The following is a 25,192-nucleotide window of genomic DNA, read 5'->3' as shown; positions in this document are numbered from 1 at the left end:
ACAACTAATGGAAGGCGACTTGGGAGCTGATATTCGAATTTAGCTTGCACCTTATGAACCTGGACATCTCATGTAACGGCGTGTATTTAAACTTCTTGCTCCATCAGAAAAAAATACTTCATACTCTATAAACATCTTGGAAGAAAGAGAGTGAGTAGAAATTGGGAGATATGGGACAGATAGTGAGTGGGTATTTAATTCTCTGATTTCCAGAGGATTGCACAGGGTTTGTTTATGTACCTCGGGTATCATTGAACATGATCTGCTGCAGGCACTTCTGAATGCGTGCTGCAGAATATTTTTTCTAGGATATGACTAGTAATACATGAACCTTAATGTGAAGTTGATTGTTTTAAAATCCAGTCTGTACAGAGATAGCAAAATCAATTACCTTTTATCTGGTCTGTGTACAAAGAACTGAAGGCCTCTGTTCAGGGCTCATGAGCCTGTGTCCACTTCATCCAAACACTGTCAGAATTGTGGCATCCTTCTGGAGACCATCAGGTGCCAAGTGCAGGGGGTATTATTTATCAGTGTTCTTAGAACCGCTGAAATTTGGAGTTTAAGGTGTACTAATAATGAAGGCTGAGATTTTCATGTGGCTGTTTGTCTTCGTTTCATTTACTTGTCAAAAGACATATATTAGTACACAACTAAACTGTGAATGAGCGAATGCAAAGATTTTAAACAACCATTGTCCTTTCCTTCCCTCAAGTTGGGCGTGTGCTCCAGTGTACTAAGACTGTGGGATAAAGACCTCATATCATGACTAACAAAATTAGGGTCAGCAGATATGGATCATGAAAATCTGTATGTGATCAGTAGAACGTGGAAGGAAAATTTAAGCCAATAAGGGTAAACAAGTTATAAAAAATACTCGTGTTTTAGTTTATAGCATGAATATGACATGCCCTAGCAGCAGTGTAGTTTTGAATTCTCTGTGCCAAGAAGCTGTCATATATATGTATATATACCTATATATCTCTCTCCATAGCTCCATATAGCTTAGTGCTAAGATCAGACTGGAATTAGTGTTTGAATTTCTTGAAATATACCTAGCTCTTTTGTTGGAAAATGAAAAGTTCACTTGATTTTTGTGGGCCTGAAATATTTCAGCCACGTGCTTGTGTGAAAATAGGCCACTTCCAGTTTGGGCCAGAATCCAGGTATTAAGATATAAGTCTGACATTTCAGTCTAAAGAAGGCTGGGCAAAAATTTTCAGTAGAAATGGGCCCGTGCAATTTGAAGTTCTCTGTACCGTTTTGGACATGTAAAAAGGATGTTTTCACTGGTTGGCTGGAGTATTTACAAGATCAGTGTACCTTCATGACTTAGTTACTTCTGTAAGTTATCTCAGAATCCAGCACTGATAAGTTGCTAAGGTATAGTAATAACATTCTTAATTTCCTCATTCCATTTGCTCTTGCAAGACTTCAGTGGACCTGAAGAAATGGATGTTAGATAAATTATTTTAAACAGTTAAGGCTGTAGTACCGCAGACACTATCTTAGTCTTTTTATTTAAAGAAGTAAACGTACTTGCACCTCAAGAATTTTTACTCCAGGGCAAAACTTTAATGGAGGGATGTAAAACCAATAACTGCTACAGTAAAACACAAACATTTTTTCATGACACTTAAATGTGATTAGTTGCTTTCTCGTGCCCATACTAGTATAGCTTTGATAGGCTCTACACCTTAATGTTAGAGGCAGTGACCTTTGCAAAACTGTGTACAGTGTCATAAGCTTTACAGTTCTGTATGACTTCCATAAAGTTAATACTACATGAGTATCCAAAAAGAATGACACTTAGAAAGTGGTGCATTTTTTTTTTCTTTGAGTTCTGAGGTCAAAGACATAAAGAATGACCTTACTGAAGCCAGTGGCATATTTCTGTTTGAACCCCACATAGTTATTTATAGACATTATTGCTTTAAAAAAATAATTTATGTGATTAGAGCATTAATTTTGTTTACAAATAGCTAGTTTGGGCAGGACGCAAGGTTTAAATTGGTATTTTAAAATAGATTTTTGATCAGACATTAACAAGGAATGTAATGGAGACAAAACAATGTGATGACCTGTTATTTTAATGCTACCTTTAACAGCAAATCAATACTGATTATTATTTTTGCCTTCCCATAAATTCAAGTGGTGTATGATTGATTAAATGCAATGGTTCTCAACTGGAAGATTTGATTGTCTTTTATTTCCTTGCTTTTTTTTTTAATAACAACTGTTCAACTGTTTTGAACAACTGATGATGCAGTTTTTTTAATGCGTATTGACATCCCCATTTTAGGGTTGACCAAAACATCATTTAAAGCAATAGGAAGTCCCAGTCATCCCGGTGGGTAGGGTTCTGACACGCCTGAGCACCTGGCTTTGTGGGTATTATATAGGACCAGTGAGGACACAACGTTAAAAGGCAGAAAGCTTTTCCATTTCCCCAAAGCATTCTTCACACTTGGTTTGGAGGTTTGTGCCTCTCTCCTCTGTGTCTTGTTCTGTTCTTTCCAGAATTCTTTGTTTAGTACCTTAGTAAATAGTTGCTCTTGACAGTGGCCAGAATTGTGATGGGAATGTGCACAAGGATGTCTTTATGGTAGAGGGAAAATAGCTGCTTTAGCTGCTTGAGAATTACAAGGCCATTCTGTAATGTAGCTTGAATTTTAGCTTTTCTTGCAACATTAAGTTTTGGGACTTAGTTTTCTGCTCTGTGTTGTCCCTCTGTGAGCAGGAGGGAAGTACAGGAGAAGAGAGTGACGGTGGGACATTTTTAGAGCAGGTTAAATATTGCATCAGCATCTTTACAGTTTTGAGTTCCTGCTCTAGGTAACTTTGTGTTCAGTTAGCATCTGCAGGCACATTGTTGTTTGGCTTGCTTAATTAATTCCTCTTCTTTCCACAGCCGCAGAGCCTTGGCCTGAAAATGCTGTGTTGTATCAGCAACTGAAGGGTGGGTACACTGGTTTTTGCAATTAATAATTACTTTATTTTTAGGAAACACATTAAATATGCACTCAGATAATTAACTGTAAGGAAGCACAGAAACTGTTAAAAGAGTCCTTTGTGGTGTTTGTCTGGTCAGAGGTTTTAGCTACGCTTGCATCTGCCAATATGAACCAGCTATTCATGGCCTATAAGGTCCTTGGTTTATTATTGACTCATTATATTGGCTGCTGTAGGCAGTGTAAAATGATGTGGTTGCAGGCACAGTTGGCAGATTTACTGCACCAATAGCTGAGGCAGCAGATTTTTGAAGTCTTGTGGTAAAGTGGGCTCTCAGTAAAGAGGAACTGTTAAAATGTATAGGCTAGGATGGTTCAGGCTCCCTTTAGCAGCTCTTCATATATCATCAGATCACATTATGGCCCCCATTTGGGGCTCAGCAGCCTGCTACAGTTGTCAGAAGACTGCAAAGTAATGAAGACTAATAGGTAGCAGCCCTAGTCTTCTAAGCATGGAATTTTTATTGCAGTGAACTTGTCATCTTTCTTTTGTGTGACAGACCTAGACACAGTGTGCAATATTAACTGCAAGCTGCTTTTATAGGTTTCTGAATGCTTTTACTTTTTAGCCAGAGGAGTTACGGAGATGTGGTTTTATTTAACTTTGATTAGAGGAAGAGTAATTGGCATAAAACTCACGCATTTGGGGTTTAGTTGTGAGCATTTTTTATTGTACGTTGTTGGTAATGTATGATAAATGCAATTGTATTTGCAGGATAAATATTCCTGGTACTCTCTTTTTTTTTTTTCCTTTCTTTTTTTAATATTCATGGCACAGGTTTTCTAGTCCAGCTGCATAATAATTATATATATGCTCCTTGTTTTATGCGTAAGAAATGCAACCCAGAATGGCTTACAGTTACAGGTCAGTAGCTAAATGGGCACTATTTTTTGTAATTGTGGTTTTTGTGTTTTTTTTTTTTTTCTTTCAACAGAGGAACAAATTTTGCTTTCTGATAATGCATCTTCCCTTGCTGTTCAGGTAAAATGTCATCTTTTCTAAACTAAAGATGTTAATTCAATTTTATTTTTTGAATGATTATCTAGCTAAAGTAACTGTATTTAGCTAAATTAATAATTTAAGAATTATTTCTGTCAAAATCAATGATATATTTTCTGCATCTGATGTGCTTTACATTGTCATTGAAGTGCCAGAGCCTAAAGGACATGAGAATTTTGAGAGTCCTATATAGAGTGCTGCTGCTTGTGTTCATATTTATATTGGTCTATGTTTGTACAGTATCTGCTTGTCTACCTACTCTGGGAACTGTGCGTGGTTTCCATCTTCTGTCACTTGGTATGCTAGCTCATCTTTTAACATCTTGCCTGATGCTTGCTGGTTATTTATTTCTCAAAGCTAATACTGCCCCAGACTCGAGGCATACTTGCTTCATGCTCTGGGCATCAAATCTCTGTATGTCTCTGATAGGTTTTCTCAATTTCGTTATGTATACAGAGTTGAGATCCAATGTGGTTTTTAAAAATAGTCCATATAATTGACAAACTTGCGTCTCTTACTGACTTAAAAGCACCTCTGCCTGTGAAGTCCATGTAAACTCCACTAACCTGTTAGGTTAAGTATCCCTAAATCCCGGGGGGATGCTTTCCCTGTTAGTAGAGAGGGCCTAGCTGTCAGAAGTGGTGGTGAGCAGGATGTCTGTAAGGTTCCTGTTCTTCAAAGCAACTTTGCTGCTGCTTTGCATACTAGGGAGTTGTACTGTTCCCCTGCTTCTTGCTTTTTGTGTGTGTCTAGCTCAGAGCAGCTACAGCAAGCAGTCTTTGAGGGCTATCCAAAAAGGTCACATCTCGTTTAGCCAAAGTGGGACACTTGGAGACTGTAACTGATATTACCAGTAAAAAGGTTAGGATCACTTGGTAATGGTAGCTACTTCCAAGATCTCTAACTTTTTTCCTTCCAGTCTGGTAATCTAGGAAATACCTCTAAGAGTAAATTTTATCCCAGCAAGAAGGTACCTTTATCCTTTGCTGGCAAGAGGAGTCATGGTGTAAATACCAAATAAATGGGGCAGTATTTATTTGTTTGGGCAGTGTCCTCTATATTGTGCCTCACAGTAATGCAAATAAGTGTTTTTGTTGCTCACTTGATCTCGGTGTTCCTTTTTACTCAAGCAACTGTATTTTTTGTGGTTCTCATGAATTTTCTTACCATCTAACAATGTTGTATAGGTGTGGCTTGTATTTGAAACACAAAGAAAAGAAACAACATAACCCTAAAATTTCCTTTTCTAATGCATCATTTTGCTTTACTGTTTCCAGTCCATTGTTATCCTACATATGTCACTTAGATGATAAATTAACTATAATATATTAAAAATGCTTGGTTTTCTTCAATATTCTCTAGCTGGGCAGCTGATAGTAGCCATGACTATAAATATGGCTCTGGTAGATATCTGATCTTAAACTTTATAGAACAATTTTGTATTGGGGAATCATATCTATTTTAAAGAATCTGTGTAACATGGCTGTGACTGCAAAAGAATAGCTATCCTTGGTGTCTTTGATCCGTTTTGAAATGATACCAGGATCTGTAGTTATGCATTACTAGCTTAGTGATCAGAAAGCTTTAAATATACCGATGTGTTTTGCGTAAGGAAATTGCTGAGTTCCTCTGGTTTAGAATTTACTCTTTATTCTGATGAGACCCTGTTTATCTTTTTACTGGATATCTTTTTGCTGGTGGTGGTTTTCTTTTCTTTTGCGGGTGTGTGTGGTTCTTTTCCTGAGGAAGAATTGGGAATGGGGGATAGGAGGAGAAGCCGGAGCTGGTACCTGGGACTTTTTTCCCACTATTGCCATTCCTTTTCCCCCTGTTACTGATTTGGGGCACATGAATATCACCAGAGCAGATACATAGCTTGTTCATGGCTTGTTGAATTTCCATGTGGTGAGAACGCATCAGAATTTTGAGTCCCTCTGATCAAAAAAGCATGTGGAGTCAGCCGCCATCAAATATTTAAGGAACATGGTTCACAAGACGACTCTTAAATGTGCTGCAACTGGTTTTTCAGATCTTTCTCAAAATCTTCTTACAGCACCTCTTCATAATGCTGCTCTGGGTTAGCTCTCAGAGGACATATATGCAGGTAGCTACAAATAAGGAATAAAATCCAATGCCATAGCAAGTAATTAGAGTAAAAGTTGACTGTTTTAAAATTGATGACCCTGCAATACAGATGACATTTCATGTAGCTCTTGTCAACAGAGCAGATCAAGCAGACAGCAGAGCAAGTTACTCTCAGTGCAGGTGTAACAGACTACTGCAGGCATTTTGTTTCAATTAATGAGTAGTGAGGGCTGTGGACTGAACATCCGAAGTAGGTTGAGTCTTGCTGTTTTAATAAGGATTGGACTTATGACTTCTCATTGTGCAATGAAATCTGGACTCCTGACTATAGCTACATGTCAGATAAGAGAGGGGAGGACAGAGTCTTCTGGGAACTGCTAAGTAACTGTGGTGGTGCCTTCAATAGATAAAACCCAACAAAATCAACAAAAAACCACCCCCCTCATCTTGTGGAACCTCTCTGCTGATTCTGGTAGGGTTTTGTTGTTGTTGTTGTTGTTTGTTTTTTAATTCCTCTTCTGCCCATTGTTGCTCTTGGAAATAGACTAAATTAACAATTCCTTTGTCTTTATCTGGGTTCAGATTCCTTGTATATGCTGAAAATGCAATGCAATTTCAAATGAGCTAGTGCATTATCTATGGTACATCTTGGTGTTCGCACTCCTTGTTTGTTAACTTCAAGTAGTATACTGTACAGTCCTGTTGAAAGTGAAGCCCATTTGCTCTTTGGCTGCAAAATCTTGATATTGAATGAAGTTTTATTTTCACTACAAAGGAATTAAAATCAAGGGAAAATACTAATCACTAATGATTATCCAGCTACAGGAAAGAAAACGTACGTAGAGTGAAGGCTGTGTTCTTCTTGTGAGATGTTCAGCCCTGTTCCTATTAAAGTTAATAAAAACACATACACCTTCTGGGTAACATGACTCATGGTTAAAACCATTCTCTGCTTCTTTATTGTACAGCTTCCATTATAGAGCATTCCTGCTTATCAGTCTCATCATAGTAATAAAAAGCCACCAAAATCCAGAAGTGAATACACAACTATATTTCAATAACAAAATGACTCCACAACTTCAAGGAGGGGAAAAAATGAGTTTTAAATAGATTAAAACTGAATTACCATAGGAGAGTATATTTCAGTCTGAAGCAGAGAGCCTGTCCAGGCCCCGTCTCCCTGCTGACACCCGGTAAAGCCTTTTTGTTTAGTGCCTGCGTGGAAGTGGTGTGGCTGAGTAGGAGGGAGGGGGTTAATACAGCTGTGCTGTGCCAGGCCTCTTGCCTCAAATGGCAGCGTGGAGCATCTCTGTGCACTGTTCCAGCTTGTCGGCAGGAGGAATGTGGATGTTGAGACTGCCTCTGTTATTACAGGTTCTTCTGAAACCTTTATGCAGGTAGTCTCAGAGTCTTACTTAAAAGGCTGTCTAAAATGTTCAGAATTGAGGGAATTCTCATAGCTATCCTGAGGTTATAGAGCCTGCAGCTCATTATGTTAAGATATGTATTAATTGCTTGTGCAATTGATGTCCTTGTAAATGGTCTTAATATATTCCAGGAAAGTGCATTTAGAATTGTCTGTTCTTAGTCCTGCATGACAGAAGGATGTTTGGGCAATTTAAAATTGTGTTACATAGACCGACTGCTTATTTACTTCAACAAGTAATCAAATAAATGTGTAAATGATGCATGATTAATTGCCCTTGACAGGTTTATGATTTTTTTTGTGTGCGTGTATGAATTGTGGTTTGTTTTTTCTCTAGACAAAACATTAGCAGAAATTTAAACTTGTTGCTGAGGCTTGAACAAAGGCTTAGTACTGAAATGAAGATCTGACAATTTATTTTTTTTAAAAGCGAATAAAAGCTGGAATTCTTCATGATGAGAAATGCAGTATCAGCACAATCAATCTAGCAGCATTGCGTTGTAGCTGAAAACATGCTTAAATCCCAAGCCATACAGGTACTGCTTGTGAGTGAAACATCTTTCATATAGTTCTAAGATGAAATTACCCCTGAATGAATAGCATCTTCATTTATCTTCAAAACCTCTGTGCTACCAGTGAATCTACGCTCTCCGCATTCTACAACTAGAATTACATTATACCATTAGAGCGGTGTTGTGCTGCAGTGTAAAATAGATTGTTTTGGAGAATGAACGTGGCTTTGCTATAAATTACATTCACAGGTACAAAGGAATTTGTTATTTTGTTTAAAATAGTCACAAATATAATTAAGCTCTTAATTTATGTTAAACTACAAATGTGGCCATTACCATAACTGGATTAGGAATTTAATCTGTCATTCAAAGAATGATACTGAACAGTTTTCATTTATAACCTTAGACACACTATTTCAGTTACAGGGTCTGCAGCTGTTTGATATGAAAACTGAATTATTCCATAGATTTGTTCATGGTTTTTAATTTTAAAATGTGTTCCTGCAATAAAGTGGAGAATAGCTCTTTAGTTGTCATCACATATTGTCCTTTGTATGCTCATGAAATAATGTAAAAATGAAAACAGAAAACGCCTTTCACTCTTTCTTCACAACAGTATTGTGTGAGTGCTTTTAGAAGTGCTGCTGAATAAGAGATGGCTTGGAATGGCTTGTTTTTTATTAAAAACTAATCATGAATATATCTTCTTTGAATGAAGCCTGGAGTGTGCCATCTGAAAATAGTGTTCCTCGTGTGGGGATGTAAGTTGTGAACTATTTGAGTCTTGGCATAAGTAATTTCATTCTTGCCTCTGATCTCAGAAACTGCAATCTGGATATGATTTACATCAAGTTGTAACTCATTTTTAATGAGTATATGTGTTTGCTCATACTCTGAGAGGGGACTGGAGGGGAAGAGGAGAGCATTGTGATGGAGCTCTGGCAGGGTGATTTGCTGCCCAGTGTGTGTTATGTTTCCAACTGATGGTGTCCAAACAGCCATTCCGTAGCTGGGGAGGGCAAAGGGGAGGGGAGACCAAGAGTAAAAATGGCACCTGAAACAATTAACTGTAGGAAAAAATACAAACCTACCCCCTCCCTTCTCTTATTCCTTCCCATTGTATTTCATGCACAGTGATTTTCCATCCTTGTCATCATAGGAATACACAATGGCATCACTTCTTGCATTGTTTTGAGGGCGGCAGCGGAGATGAGAATGTCAGTTGTGTGAGAAGAGGAGGAAAGGGAGGGTGGGGTGAGTTGACCCGTGGCTGGCTGAGGTTTCTGGGCTCCGGGCTTTTGAACTATACTAAAGCAGCACAGAGGTGATTGCTCTGATTATTTTTCTTAGATAACTGAAATCCAACGTATTACCTACATTTTGAATTTGAAATTGGGTAAGCTATAAGAAAACAAAACAAACCTTAAGTTGATTGTGTCCTTTAAGCAACGCTGTTGTTGTAAATGTACTCTGTAATTCTGGCAGGAGGTGTCACCTGCCACGATTGAAATGAATGATAGGCATAAGACTGTTGATTAATTTTGTAGTAAGTGTCGCCTCAAAGCTTCCTGTCAGCCATTTCACATAGCTGCTGATACTTTGTTCTCTCATAGCAAAAATATGTACTGACTTGTTCTGTGCTGACTTTGAAAACAGAGCAGTTCATGCTACCACTCTCTGGGAGGAGAAGGCAGTGCGATGCAGACTGTAGTCCTGTGTGGATCAACATGCGGTAGAGCAGGAAAGGCACCGTGAGGCTTCTCCACGCTTTTTCTTCAGTTTGTTGTCCTCACTCCCACACTCCTTCTTCCCTAGCCTATAACAGTAAATATTGGGAGGGCAAGGAAGGACAGACATAATTCATCTGGTGGCACCTTTTTTCCTCCCTCTCCTCTGTTTCTCCTTGGGAACTTGCAGCAACTCTCCACCTCTGTGTCTACAGCAAGGTCTCCCATTAAACACAAGGTGCACAGAGGTGGTAGCAACTTTGTAGACTCGGTGCTTTCATTCTGGAAGAGGAAAGGTAGCATTGCTAAAAATATATTGTTCACATCTCTCCCTTCCCTTCCCAGGTGCCGGAAGAGTAGGTGATGCTACAGGTAGAGAGGCTGGAAGAGTGTGAGAGGGGAGACTGTTAGCCTGCAGGGAAGAGAGGCAGGGAACATGTGTGGGAGAGAAGCTGACAGACCCTATTAAGCCAAATCTTTATTTTTTAATACCTTTATCTGTTTCTCACATTAATCTCATCCAAAGAAAGGACAGACTTTGTTCCAGAAATAACTTAGAGAAAAGTATTTGTAGCAGACATTATACTGAACCTAAGTTACTAAACTGAACAGTTGTCCAGGAGTCTGCTTCAGTCATTGACCAATGCCAATGCTACACAAGAAATCGGGCCCGTTTTTAAAATTACAGAAATGCAAATAATCAGTGGAACATACGGATAAAGGGGGCACTCCTGCTGATGCCAGGGGAATAAACTCAATTCTTCCCAATCTGAGATTTCATTACCCTTGTTTTATGCTGCATTAACTAGTATGAGCCATGAAATTACTCATTCCTTTTAAAAGCCTCAGCGTTTTGGTTTGATGTCCTTCAGTTGTCGTGAATTCTGTATATTTATGCTTGAATGAAGTTTCCTTTATTTGTGTACAGTCCATTGGGCAGTCATCTCTTGATCTTCTGTAACGTGGGCAAAGGGAAATAGGAATGTTAATCCCTTCTCTTTATGAATTGATCCAAATAGTTAACTCTTTGGATAGGTGTTAAGCATAAAAAAAAAAGTGTATCCTCTCCAGCAGGAATTCAGTTCTCCTTTCCCTGCTTAGAATTTGTTTGGAAGAGTTGTTTTCAAAGTATCAATAAATATTTTCAGTGAACATCTTTACAATTACTTTGGACCGGAAACCTTTAGATGAAGTATAGTGTACCAGTTTTACTACAGACAAGAGAGCTATTTTTATTTTTTTCTGAAGAACTGCAACTGCTGTAGTCTTATTGCTTGAGAATCTTAGGTGCTGGAGGAGATACAGGTTGTGGCCTACGACAGTCACCCTGTTAATTCTGTGCTAGTACGTTTTTTTTCCAGAGGAGAAGAGAGCAGCAAATTTAATGCTGTTCTTTGGAATTACAAGCATGTTTGCAAGATATGACAGGCTGTGCTCAGTTAATTGTCTTGTTTCCAGTTTCGCTGTTACTGTCTTGCTTACCATTTTTAGGTGAATTTTCACAAGGGCTTGATTAACTAGCTTATGTGTCACTTGGAATTCAGTTGGCCCTTTTCAGTCCCTTTTTAAGTTGATCAGCCAAATTTATGATGTTAACAATAATCTCTGATGTACTAGAATAAGCCTAAGCCCTTGATCTTTCAGATTGCTCAGCTTTTGATGCTGTGTCTTTGAAGGGGTGTTGATATCTTCATAAATCTCAGCAGAACTGCACTGGGGTGGTTTCAGCCTTCAATCTCTCATCCTTCACTCCAAAAGCACTCAGAGGAGCTGAGCTCACGCCCATTTGCCGATGGTTTCTCTCACAACAAAAGCAAGGGTTTACCTGCCTGCTCAAATGGTATTATGTGAGGTACCCAAAGGGAAGTGAGATGCTGTGAGCTGGAATAATCAGTGTTCCACTGTATCTTTTATCAGAGTTGGAAGGCATGGCGGTCTGATACCATCTGCACGCCAAATGTGCTGTGTCTTGACATTCTTCATGAGTGGTCAAAAAGGGAACAAATCCTCCCTTGATCACTGGGCTAAAGCGTTAAATGAGATAAAGACTCACAAAAATTACTGCTTTGTCCTATGTTCTCTCTGTAGGAGTTCTTTGATTTATGCCAATTTCAACTATTTTGGTAATAGTTCATGCCACTTACTGTCTAACATAAGTTATTGTCTAAAATGTAATTTATCTAGTTGAATGCATCAGAAAAAAAATTGAGGTTTTCTGGCAGTGGATATTTATAAGAATGCATTGGTCACAATCCTTGTCCATCTCTTTTTCTAAAAGAAAACATAATTTCCATAAATATGAAATGCATTCACTGTGCTCGAAAAGTCAAACACACCTGTGTTGTTAATGCTAATAATTTCCAAAGCCTGTCAGTTACATCAGTGAAAGAATGTGAGTACTCTCATAGCAATGCAAATTGTAAGGCTTATTTCTTAGGCTGAGCCCTCATAGTTTGGGGTAGTACTGTCTCCTTTTATCAGTTGACATGTATTTTTTATTAAACTTGAAGGGTATCCACTGGACCATTAGTTTAACCTGAATCAAGAAATAGATACTGGCCTGCTTCTCTAGGTGATGATTAGTTCAGGTGTGTCGATCCAATAAGGATTAAACTTCTCTCATATTGTGGAGCTTTCCTTCATTTTCCTGCAGAACAATATTTAAGCAGAACTTAAAATTGAATAGGTCATGCTTTGGATACAAATTACAGCTCAACATATTGGTCTTTTAATTCCCTGGGCTTCTATCTTTTTAAAGATGTAGTAGCAGGTTTTGTGTGGTTTTTTTTTTTTGTTTTGTTTTTGGGTTTTTTTTTTTGTTTTTGTTTTTTTTTTTTTAATTTTTAGGTTTATTGTATGGCAATAAATGATTTTGTCATTGCTATTTCACCACTCACCTTAAAGCCAATCCTAAATATAAACAAAGACTGAAGTGGAATAGGTGTTGGCACATGGATGCTGAAGGGGGTTGCTGGAACAGGCCTTGTAAGGCTGCTGGAGAGGCAGCTCCAGTGGTCAGTGTTTCTGGACCTCACAGGAGGACTACTGGGGTGAATGCAGAACCAGATGGATTTGCCCAGTTTTAATCTTGAATCACTCTTCAGTTTCTCTAGCTCAGTCCTGGTCCTCCCATCTATGAAATGTTCATCAGAACTGAAGATGACTATTCCAAGGAAGTTTTCTGAGGTTTTTGGTTTGGTGTTTACTTTAGGGTCTTTTTAAAAGAATTTTTTAACCTCACTGAGAGTAGACTAACTTATTTCTAAGCTTACTAGAATCTGTGCTTTATTTTGCAGAGTAGTGAACATTTTTATGTAGTTAATATTTGTTCCCACATTAGAACTCAATTCTAATTCAACCTTCACTCTCATCTTTTCTTTACGAAGTGCAAAAAAGGCACGTGGACCCAGCATGTTTGCATTTCTGAGATGCCAAAATGGCGACGTATTCTCAATCCCCTCTGCACTAGGCCAGAGACTGAGGTAGAATTTCCCTGCTAAATGTAATAAAGGTCAATATTCCTTGGTCTCTGGATGTTTATTGAGCAGAAGGAGAGAGAGAAAGGTCAGATTCAGATTTTTGATGGAAACTTGGCTGAACCCTTTACACTGAAAAGGTTTTATTTATAGTTTAGCCTCTGTGCTGAGGACTCTTTTTCATAGTCATAAACTATGTTTTTGGTAGAAACCTTGTGCTGTGTAGGAGCCAATGTACGATATGAAGTAAAGTAGGCAATAATTTGCTGAAGCAACTCATGTAACCTGTGTTCTGTGCCAGTGTGTCTCATTTTTGACATGCTTATATGAAAAAGTAAGAATAGTTCCCCGATTCACCTCCTTTTGCTTAAATGTGTCTCTGCACTTATAAGCTTTTCAGTTATTCATGACTTGCCCTAACTCCAGTGCAGTTCAGACTTTTTTCTTATGAACTTACAGTGAGAATAGTACATGGCAGTTACAAAATTAATCTCTAGCTTAATGCAGAATTGCAGAGTTAATTTAGTGCCTTACTGCAAAGAAATTCATTTGGTAAGCCTAGACCAAATGAAACTTCACATATATTTGAGATGGAATTCAACAGCTAAGGATTAAGTAGTATGGTAGAAGTTCATTCCACTCCTCTCACCCAAAGAGGAAATTCTTTGGAGCTGTTGTTTGATGCCATCAGTTTCACTGCAGCACAGTACTGTTGAGATGATGTTGTTAGCTACTGGTAGAGCTTTCAGAAGAACGGAATCTGTGTACTAGTTGGTTAGAGTGTATGTTTTTGGTGGGTTAGAGCGTGTCTAGCAATGACATAGGAGCATGTATTTAAACCAAAGTCTCTGCATTCTTGTCTCTTAACTATTTCCAAAGAAGTTGCATATGAAGCCCCAGTTTGGGCAGAAGTCATGATGCATATAACAGTAGTTGGACCAGCCTGGACATTGACAGGTCCTGCAGAGCCAGCAGGCAAAGGAAGAGATCTAGGACCGAGACAGACCAATGCCTTAAATTCCTGTTTAAGAATTAGTCTTTTGGGTATTCTTACTGTTTGCATGGAGTTTGGGATGCTAAGACAGCAAGACCCTCAATTTTTGGTGGACTCTGATGGGCACACATACTTAGAAAGTGGGGTGGTGTCAAATGTGGCCAGTGCTTTGTATTTTCTTTGGGCGATAGTTGCACCGTTAAGCAGTAATAGAGGTTCTAGTTGGGATGAAGCACTCTAGAGACCAGTTTATTGCTAAATAGTGCAGGACCTGCAGTATTTGCTTATGTTGACTGTGACTAGTGCCCTCTCTGTCTGCCTGTGTATGTAGGAGTTAGGCTGAGGAAATCAAAACATGTAGAAACCCAGGGTTCTGGTGGGTTTTGCAGAGCCTCCACAGTTCTGAGGTGGGCTCTTGTCAGCCATTTGGCAAGAGCCAAATGTTGTAATGGACTGTGCAGTTCTTTGATTTGGTTGGAAAAGGACCAAAGCTTTTGGCTTTTTTTCCCTGGATTGGGTTAGGGTTTGGGAATAAAGGACCTGAAGGGCACAGGAGAGAGGAGAGGGGCTGTTTGGGTTATTTTTGCTTGCATGATGGATACTACAGAAGCCACAAAGTTAGGAACAGGGCTGATACCAGTATTAGTTCATGCCTTATGTTCTCATTTAGTGCAGTGGTGAGCAATCTCAAGGTTAAGGATTTAGGTTACTTTGACGTCTATGATTAGGGTCTGAGCATCTAAAGCTGTGACAGTGCAGTTTACTGCCAGATCCTACAATCTGAAGAGCTGGGAGGAGGCTCATGTAGAAAAGTGCCATGTTACAGCACCATTTTTCTTCATGGTGGTAGCCTTCTTGGTGTAGGATTTTTTCACCTCAAGCCACTGTGGATAAATAGGTATAATTTTGGAAACTAGAATTGTGACCTGTCTAATTGCAAAGACAAAATAAATGATAGGACTTGGCAGAGTTGTGAGAGACTCTAGCAATTAAGAGGTTCCTTATTTGCCGTGTTCTGTCCAAATTGGAAGTATTTTACCTGATATTTTTGGTATTTCAACGGAAACACACTAAGGATTTTGTGGTGATGGCAGGTGCTGACAAAAATCGATACTCTACTGAGAATGCTTTGAATCTAAGGTTACAGAGAGAAACAAACAGTAAATTGATCACTTACGCTCTCCATGATTCACATAAATTAAAGATACTAAGTAATTCCTCCCAAAGCAGACTTGTGCTCCGACAGTATCATAGAGCAAAGCTTCTGGCAGCTATTGTAAATATAATGTGGGAAGGTGCTATATCTGTTTGCCTTGTTACACAACATGAACTTGGTTAGCCAACTTTAGCCAGAAGTAAGTACTATGATGTTCAGGAGGGGCAAAATGTCACTTAATTTTGTACAGCCACAGCACTAATTGGGTCTGTCAGATACTGCTTCTTTACTAGTCTTGAAAATACAGTAAAAATAGATGCAACTTCATTAGAAGAATTCTAGTCAATGACTGGATGATAAACAGTTGTCTAAGGAAGTTAAAAACCCCTTGTTTTTCTTTTACCTACCCTTCTTTCTTCCTAAAAGCAGTATGCAAGGAGCTGTACTTCATAAGGCTGTGCTAGGAACTAGCTAAATCATAGTCAAATGTATTGAGAAGAACACATTTGTTTGTCACTGGTGTATTAATGCTTTTTAAATGCGACTCTTTGTTTCCAGGCCTTTTTGCAAATGTGCAATCTGCCAATCCGGGTGGTTTGCAGGGCAAATGCTGAGTACATGTCCCCATCTGGTAAGTGTGGCCTTCATTTAGATTACTACGTTATACCTCCATTTTGATACCATGGCAACTACGCCTTGTCTTGCTGATAACAGTCGGTCAGTGCTACTGTGTGTGGGTTGCCTTCCCCCCTCCTCTCCAGTGCAGTTTCTCCTCTGCAAACAATTAAAATAGTCAAACGCAAAGTAACGTTGGCACAATGTGTAACTGTGCCTGTGAATGCAGTACCTATAGAAAACGTTCAGACAGTTCAAATGCCTGGTGGAAACCTTCTCTCAAACGCCTGAGAGTAGTGGCCTGAAGCAGAAAGACATACGTTTCCAAAAGCGGCTTTATTCTGCGGCCAGGGGGTATTCCAGTGAATGCTGTTATGTTTTCCCATTGCTGGGGTGAGACAATACAAGTGGCAGATTATCTGTTGATACAGTGTCTGGGAGATGACTGCCGGATGGTGATACAGGAGAAGACTGAAGGGTACATTGTCACTGTTAAGGGTGACAGGCAATTTTAAGTCTTTTCTCTGATGCATAAGTCTGGGAAAAAAAATCCAAACCCACCAACAATAAACTAAGTATTAGAAGTGTACAGAGCCTACCTTTTGCTGGAGATGACTGGTTGCCTGAAAACGTCTAGAGGCCAGCTTCAGAAGGATGCCTAAAAATCAGAGAGAATTGCTGAATGCAGGGTGCAAGAGTCTGACAATCCTTGCAGTCTGTCTTGGATTTTTGTTGTGTGAGGAGGTACTTATTTACCGAGTACTGGGCTCTGGCTGATGACTGCCACATGGAAGTGCCTGTCAGGATATGTCCGCCACCCGTATGGGTTCTGCTGCTGCTACTGATATTTTGGTGAGAGCAGTGGAATTTTGCTATTTTTAAAAAAACAGTTGCTTGACAGCAGTGAAAAAACAGCAAAATATGGAGGTATATAAATTATTTGTTAGTAAATAAAGGTAGCTTTGAAATGCTGAATCCATGCACCAAGGAGCATCTTGCATGCACAGGAGCTGGACTGGTGACAGTTGCATGCTCTTGCTTCTCTGCCACTTGCAGCCCATGTCCACACTTGCTGGCATCTGATGTAATTTGGGTCTGAACACTTCCTTCTTCTGCTGAAAACAAGGAGCACAAGAAGGGAAATAATATTGCTTCAATTTTAAATGTAGGTAGAAATACATGTATTCTTTTTGCCCTTGCTCCTTGAGTCCTTATTTTCATTCACTTGCCACATTTCCTTTCTTTGTATTGGTTCTTTAGTGATAATTCAGACAAGGTTTTCATTTGTTCCCTTCTCCCTCCCCACCGCCCTCTGTCTCACAGCAGCAGCAGCCAAAGATCTGCATCTCATCGTTTTGGGGGAAAGGTTATTTATCTCATAGTTGCTGTAATGTTGAAACCCATTCTGAAGCAGTCAAAAGTATGATACCAAAGGATTGTCTTGGCGTGTGAAGTACAGTCTGTCTGAAACCACTGAACTCTGCAGCAAAGGGAGCTCTGCGTTTCCTTCCGCAACATGCAGCGTGTGGATGCAGATGAAGCCTTTGTTGGTGTGATGCAGTTCATTTATTGCCCTTAGGCTGATCGAGCCAGTGAGAAGTGAATCTCATGATAAAAACCATGACTGACTCTGCTGTTAGCATGAACTGTGTATGAGCTAGGGCGAACAGTAGGTTTTTTCTGTTTCAGTGCAAAGAGTGAATGTATTGCTATTAGCAATAACATATTTGGAGTTAGGCAGGTACTGATCTTGCTCTTCGGGCTGTCTGTCAAGAGTAGAGTTTGCCCACAGCAAGAGGCAGGAAGGTAAAAGGGTGCTGTGCCCCACTGCACTGGGCAGGCTTGTTTACTGCCTTTGGGCTTGGGACATTTTCAGTAATACAAAAACATCCAGCATTTATCTCCATTTTATGGATTATTTCAATCATGTAAATAATCCTAAAAGATTAGTCTTAATATAAGGTCGATGTTTGTCAGTTGCATGTGGATGAAGATTTGCAGGACGAGCAACCTGGTTAGGGTGGATTGAGCAGGAGCCCCTCAGCATCACGTGTTGAGAGCTGGGAAAAAGGGCCGTAAGGCAACTTCTGTACATCCTTCATGGCTTGCTGTGTGTGACAGGCTTCCGCTTGTATCTCTGCCTGCCTTAAAGCTGTGGCTTCAGTTCTGCGGTAAGAAGAGTTACCTTACAGAGAAGGTGGTGCATACAGACTCAGGAGCCCTTCACACCCCACCAGTTTCCACCAGTGACACAGTAATTTCCCAGTCTCCTTTTGAGGACTGGCTGTTTTCAGCCCTGCTCCATGCTGACCCTCAGGCTCAAGCTTCATAGACTGAATGTTGAACCTTAACTGGTATTAAGCTTTAACCCCATTTTACTTCCATGATGATGAAGCAGCTCCTTCCCCCTTCCAGCCCCCCAGATCGTGAAGCTGTGGGTCTCATACCAAGAGCCTCTTCCTGACCCAGGACGCATGTGGGCTCGAAAATGCCAGCTCACAAGTAGAGGGTGAAGACTGGGGGCAGCCAATAGGAGCCGGCTGGCCAGTTGTTGGAAATCTGAAGGACAGGAGGAGGGAGAGTCAAGACCTTGCCTTGCCGAGTGTGCTTTGCACTTCCCCCTGCTCGCTTTCCTGGGCACAGTGCCACATCTCCTGTCATCCTTTCAGCAGCGCTTTCCCTGCCAGTGAGTTAGAAGGGAGGGTGGGAACACATTGTGGTCCGTAAAAACTAGCCAAGGGCTCTGTCTGCTTTCCTGGATTTCCCAGCTGTACTTCAGAGAAACATTGAATTAAGGTCTGTCCCAGCAAAGCAAAACCCATTATTAAAATACAAGTTGATAGATGTCACTCAATAGCTTTGAAATACACAATTGCAAGTATTGTGTGTGGAAGAGGTTCAGGAGGAGGAAGATCAGGAGGAAGGTGTTTGTTATTACAAATGTTTGCTGGGTGAGCTATGTATATTAGAGCTTTACCTGTGCTCATTTGAAAAAAACCCGCTGATGTTCAGGTGTACTTGCAATATTTAATTGCTTTGAAAATTGTAAATGATGTTTTACAGATACAAAAAGCTCTTACTAAAATACATCTCTCATTTTACAGGCAAAGTACCCTTTATTCACGTGGGAAATCAAGTAGTATCTGAACTTGGGCCCATAGTGCAGTTTGTAAAAGCCAAGGTAACAGTCCATTGTTTTCACCAATTAGTGAATAGCATGTTAATCCTGCGTAGCATTGTGCTGATTTGGTGTGCTCTTCTGGAATGTTACTGAATTTGTTAAAACAGTGTAGAAATCTGGTGCCATTTTAAAATAAAGTGATCCTGGAATAAGAGTCTGTTGAGCGGGAGTTGTTTTTCTTTGTCATTTACTCAAATTCTGGAAGTAAATTCTATGCGGGATAGCTGCATACCGGTGCCAGTTTCTGAGACTGTTTTTCTACGTGCCCTGTCTCTGGGTCTCAGAGCTCTTAAACCCAGAACTGGCTGGTTTAAGTCCTGAAGTGTCAGATACTGTTCAAATTTGCCTTTGCTCCCAGCCCCCGCAACACTCCCCTGTATTTTAAAAAACTGTCTTTTCACTGAGCAGTTGATAAAGCTGTGTCACAGATGTAAATTTGTGTTTACTTCTTGCCACAGAGGTACACTAACCAGGAGGCTGCGTGCTCAAACTGTGTTCATCTATAACTGATAATAGTCTACATTTCTTGTGGATTAGCTGTGTTATGTTGCAATGATTTCTTTTTAATTCTAAAGGACACTGTAGGTAAAAATTGCATATGGAATTTGTTCTTGAACTATGTAAGAGATCAGGATCTGAGCCAGAGCTCGATGACTTCAGAGGTCCTTGGGTCAGGCATTGCTGAATATTCCAATATCCTTTCTTACATGTGTGTCTGTGTTTTTTTTTTTTCTTTTCCCCATTAGGGACATTCTCTCAGTGATGGGTTGGATGAAGTCCAAAAAGCTGAGATGAAAGCCTACATGGAATTAGTCAATAATATGCTCCTGACAGCAGAGGTACAGCAAACCGTAGTAACTCCACACACTTACATAAGTGACTATAGGCAAGAAAGCTTTAGGATTTTTCCCTGTATTGGAAATCTGCTTGTTCTTACATGAGCTTGTCCAACTTTCGAGGTAAAAGGAGGCAGGAATAAATTCTCTGTACCCTATGGATTGCTTGCTGAAATGTTCTTGTAGACAAAAGCCACATGTATGATTCCCCTCACCTAACTGAAGTGTGTCACGTAGCTGTAGAAGTAACTGACTGGAAAATGCCAGTGGTTCCTGGGATCCTACCCCACCCACAGCTGGCCAGGCACCCCGCTGTCAGCTTCCACAGTGTGCATGCTCAGATGCCCAGTGGGAGGCTGGGATCCCCTGTGGTTTGCGTCCAGACAGTTAACGTGACGCAATCCCAGTGTGGGAACAGTGTTGGAAATGCTGGCACGCTGCAGGTGGCTGGGGAGCTGGGGACTGGTAACCTCTGCACCGAGTTGTGTGCAGCGTGGGCAATGGGAGCAGGCCTTTGGTCTCTGGAAGGGCTAGCAGCTGGGCTTTTTGCCTTTCAGTTTTAATTTCTTTTCTACATTCAGAAGTTTAATGGAAGGAATGAAATGGAAATTTAATCTAATATAGAAAATTCTACTAGTGAGAAATGATTGTCTCTGTATTCTCCTTTATTAGGAAGTTTTAGTAAGTGTTCTTTCTGTTCCTAGCTCTATCTCCAGTGGTGTGATGATGTTACAGTAGAGGAGGTGAGTGGTTCTGCAGCATTTATCTTAATTAAAATTTAATGAGAAAACACTTTTGCTCACAATTGCAAGTCCCTACTCATAAATGAAACATTGAGTTTTATACCACTAATGATATAGTCATTTCACTGTAATTTTGCTTGCATATGCATTTTAGCAAAGCTGTGTCATTACTGGAGGCAGCTGACTGCAGAATAGATATATGTTTTGTGTGTGTTTCTGAAGTAACAGTTCTAAGTGGTTATGCTGCAACCTGTAAATTCTGCGCAAATAATTACAACATATCACACAACTCCCTTTCTCTTTTACAGCTCCCTTTCTGATAGAAATATTTGAATGTTAGCTATTTTGTCCATAGAGGTGTTGGCATTTTCTCATATGATAACACAGTACCCTTCTGTTCCTCAACAAAGATAACTCACCCAAGGTATGGCTCCCCTTACCCGTGGCCTCTTAACCACATTTTGTCCTATCAGAAGCAATGGGAGGTAAGGCGAAAGATGAAAGCCATTGGATGGGCTGGAAAGACACTTGAACAGGTCAGTATGAAAAGTGAAGCTTATTTCTTTACCCTGTTTTATTTTTTCTTTCTTTTCTTTTTTTTTTTTTTTTTTTTTTAAGGCTTTGGAGAGTAACACTTTCTTGAAACAGATGTAGTAAAAAATACATTCTGTACTTAAAACATTATCTGGAGTCAGGTATTTGCCTTCAGCAGCAATAAATCTTAAATTATGTGCAACCCGATGGGGTGGGAGGAAGGATGTGTTACCATGAGTGTACATCTCTGGTGATGTTAGTTTAGGCTGTAGTCCTGAAAACAGGCTGCAAGTTACATCCCCCGCTTCCTGCACGGCGTTAATGGGCACGCTTTGTGGGATTGCGGCTTCCCTTGTCAGAGATCTAAAAAAAAAAAAAGGCAGTTTTGAGGTACAAGTTAGTACCTTTCATTAAACTGAGTTATAAATGTTATGGAAGCACTTAATCGGAATTGCCTTACATCAAATGTTAGATTAAGTAACACTTAGCTACCTGCCTACTGTGTATGTTTGACTGACTTTAACAGCTTCTGATGTTACAACATCGTACGTTCCTTGTTCCCACCATCAGTGCAAATAGATTAAGGAGGTTATTTTTTGCAATGTTGGTTTTTCCTGACAATATGGATCTTTTATCTCTTGTGTGTTTTGATAGGTGCTTGAAGATGTAGATCAGTGTTGTCAGGCTCTCTCCCAGAGATTAGGAACACAACTGTATTTCTTCAATAAGCAGTAAGTTACTCTTTCCTGAAACATTACATCCAGGAATGTAAGATACATATATATATATCCACATATACATATATATATGTATATATATATGGAAAACTCCCTGTTTTGTTTTAATGCTACATGATTAGTTGTGGAAATACAAATGTGTGACTGGAATATAAACATGAAATTTCAGAAATAAGTAATTAAATGTTTTAAAAGGAAAGTTTCTGTAAGTTTCTGTTGTTTTTTTTTTTTTTTTTTTCTATTTATGATTTAATTTTACTCCTGCTTGTCTTCTCCACAGAGTCTACTACAACTTATGTACGGTACAAATGTACACCTTTATACAGTTAGATTCTTATTAAAAATTATACATTTAAAGCTTTACTTGTATTTTCTTGCGTAACATTCTTTACTAGATACAGGGGAGTGAATGTACGTCATGCTGTCCTGACCAGGGCAGCTTGTCTTGCCCTTCTTAACACCAGGGGCGATTCTGAATGAACTGAATTAGTGTGAGGGCGCCTGTGAGTTTTAAGAACTGGAGGAGAAGCTAGCCTTGTATCGACAAAGGATCAGTTGTGAAGTGGAAACTAACATTCACATTCCCAGGGGAGAAAAAAGGAACAACATGGCCTTCATGGGATGTCTTCTGCTTTCACCAGTTTCTTCCAATTGCAAAATGCCTTTTTTTTTTCTCTTTTTTTTTTTCTCTCCAATAATTCAGTATTTTTGAAATGTTATAGATTTAAATAACATCACATTAGCTCCCTCGTCTCCTATGCATAGACCAAACTAGAAATGCGCAGGTCTGGACTTTAGTTAACTACATTTGGACAGGGAGATGTCTTCAAAAGGCAGCATGTGGTCTTGGTTACTTTTCTGCATGTGTTTTTGCCCCTTAATCTTTTCCAAGTTGAAACTACGTGGGTAGTGTAAATTGAGTGGATACAGAAATATGCATTATAGAAGACAAGTTTGAATTGCATCTTCTCAAATCATTCTTAAACATAGTATCTCCTACATTTTCTTTCTGTATTTGTAAAGAATTGTAGCTTGGGGATTTTGTTTTTGTTGTTTGTTAACCAGGCTTTCTTGGTACAGTTCCAACCGTTAAGCTTTTTAGCTGTCTGAAATATTACTAAGAAAGTGTGTGTTCTTAGTCCAGTATTTTTTAGTCTGTGACTTCTACGAGTCTGTAGGAGGTAAGTAAGAAAAGCAGCCTGTTGCTCACAGATTTAAATTTGTTATACAAGGGTCCACATCTCCACTGGAGAGTTCTTAGTGATCCACAAATAGGCAGAAAATGTATCGTTAGTAACCCCTCATGCTGCTTCCCTTGAACACTTGTAAAGAAGGACTCTTAAGTTATTAATATATTTGAAAAAAAAAATTATTTGCACACGGGCTACTTACATACAAAGGTCCAAGATGACAATTCAGAAGGCTTGTACCTAAAATAAGGTAGGACCGAAAACATACAGTACACCACTGTTTCCCAGAGTACTGTTTTCTTCTGTGTGGTCCCCTTTCAAAAAAGTTTCCAGCTGCTGTCACCCTGGAGCTCCTTTTCTTATTGGTTGAATAGTTCCTGACTGCTGAAAAGCACAAGAAGGGAATAGGGGTTTTATGCTTTTTGTTGCCCCTTCCTCTTTTTTTTTTTTTTGCTTTGTGAGATAATAGCTGGATATTTTTTTTAATATACCTCTGCAGAGGAAAAAGAAAAACCCCCAAAAGACCTGATAAGCATTTGCCCTTGTTACAGAACTAAAAGTTGGAGCATGGTTTGATATTGGATCAGTAACTTTGCTCCTACTAAGAAGTGTTATTTCCACATTTCCAAGCTACCAAAATCAAAGACAGATGCCATTCTGAGAACTAGCAGTTTGCTTACATACTGTATACACCGTTCTCATGCATTTGGTAAGTTCAGCGTTGCCTGATATCTTCCCAGTTCTTGGGTTGTGTGGCTATCTAGAAGTTACTGAGAACAGCAGGGTTTTTCTTGGTCAGGACTTGCCTTCAAAAATACCTGTTCTTTTTTCTGTTTGTTTTTACAGACCAACTGAATTAGATGCTCTGGTATTTGGACATCTGTTCACGATCCTTACTACTCAACTAACCACTGATGAACTCTCTGAAAAAGTGAAAAACTACAGTAATCTCACAGCCTTTTGTCGGCGAATAGAGCAGCAGTACTTCGAGGGTCATGATAGAGACAGCTCTGCAACTGTAGCAGCCCGATCTGCTAAGAGGTCCTTACTGAGATGAGCGTGTTGTTTGGTAGTGGGGTGGGTTGCATTTCAGTTTTGGGTTTTGTTGTTCAATGGATTGATTTTCAGAATGGAAATGTGTGTTAGCTTTTTGAAGCTGCCAAATCATTCTGGAGCAAGAAAAACAACTCTAAATGCAGTTTTTGTGTTGTAGAATATACCATACACATTTAGCCTGAAACGACTGTATGGGCACTTCCATTTTAATAGTCAGTACACCACTTACTCTAAAGTGATCTTGGGAAAATATTGTATCTGTATTAAAAAAAATAAAATACTTGAAAAAGTTTCTCTCTGATCTTTCTAAATGCCTTTCTTACTAAGTTTTATGTCTATGTAATTAATGTCTGCATAGTTAATGAGTGGGATCCTGTTGGCAGGAGACCTGGAAGACAGTTGTATAGTAAACTAGTTAGAATTATTAAGCTGGGAATGAAAGGACTCATTAGAGGTCTGAAGTTTGCCTGCCTCAGCCAAAATTCATCCAGGAATTGCATGACAAAAATATCTTGGAGCTCTGCAGCACACAAGGGATGTGATTTTATTCAGTTCTTACTTTGCGTCAAAGTAGCTCCTGGCTGTCATTACTTCTTATGTGTGTCCTGCCTCTGCTTTTATTTCTTGTTTACTTTTGGTTTTTGGATTTACATTTTTTTTTTCTTCCTGTGATTTCCCAGTTTTAATCCTCAGCTTGTCTTGCTCTTTGTTTAAGAAATGAATTTGCTAGGTAAGCGTCTGTCTCACCACTTCCACTTCCAGTATGTTAACGTTTCTGAATGTTGATGTACTTGCTGGAGTGGTTCTCGTAGCAAAAGGACTTGGTATGAGCCTGTGGCTGGCATGCCATGGTCCTTCTGCCTCTAAATTATCCTGTGGTACATGTAGGCACAATAATACAGCAGTGAACAAA

General features: G+C 39.5%; 1 protein-coding gene across 4 annotated transcripts in view; it reads left to right on the top strand.

Moving 5' to 3' along the window:
- Positions 1-24,573, top strand: part of MTX2 (metaxin 2) — a 36,381-nt gene extending 11,808 nt beyond the window's left edge. For 3 of the 4 annotated variants that reach the window (XM_068407542.1, XM_068407543.1, XM_068407544.1), the window contains 9 exons: positions 2,912-2,959; positions 3,947-3,993; positions 15,946-16,018; positions 19,107-19,183; positions 19,930-20,022; positions 20,724-20,762; positions 21,173-21,298; positions 21,951-22,027; positions 24,070-24,573. In XM_068407542.1, the coding sequence (XP_068263643.1) occupies positions 2,912-2,959; positions 3,947-3,993; positions 15,946-16,018; positions 19,107-19,183; positions 19,930-20,022; positions 20,724-20,762; positions 21,173-21,298; positions 21,951-22,027; positions 24,070-24,280 (791 nt within the window). In that variant the 3' untranslated portion in view covers positions 24,281-24,573. The remainder of the gene's footprint in view (positions 1-2,911; positions 2,960-3,946; positions 3,994-15,945; positions 16,019-19,106; positions 19,184-19,929; positions 20,023-20,723; positions 20,763-21,172; positions 21,299-21,950; positions 22,028-24,069) is intronic. The other variant, XM_068407545.1, reaches the window with a different exon arrangement.
- The last annotated feature ends 619 nt before the right edge of the window (positions 24,574-25,192 follow it).

The sequence above is a fragment of the Nyctibius grandis genome, chromosome 9, assembly GCF_013368605.1.
Source record: "Nyctibius grandis isolate bNycGra1 chromosome 9, bNycGra1.pri, whole genome shotgun sequence".
Taxonomy (NCBI): Eukaryota; Metazoa; Chordata; class Aves; order Nyctibiiformes; family Nyctibiidae; genus Nyctibius; species Nyctibius grandis.
This window is presented reverse-complemented; position numbering and strand designations above follow the sequence as displayed.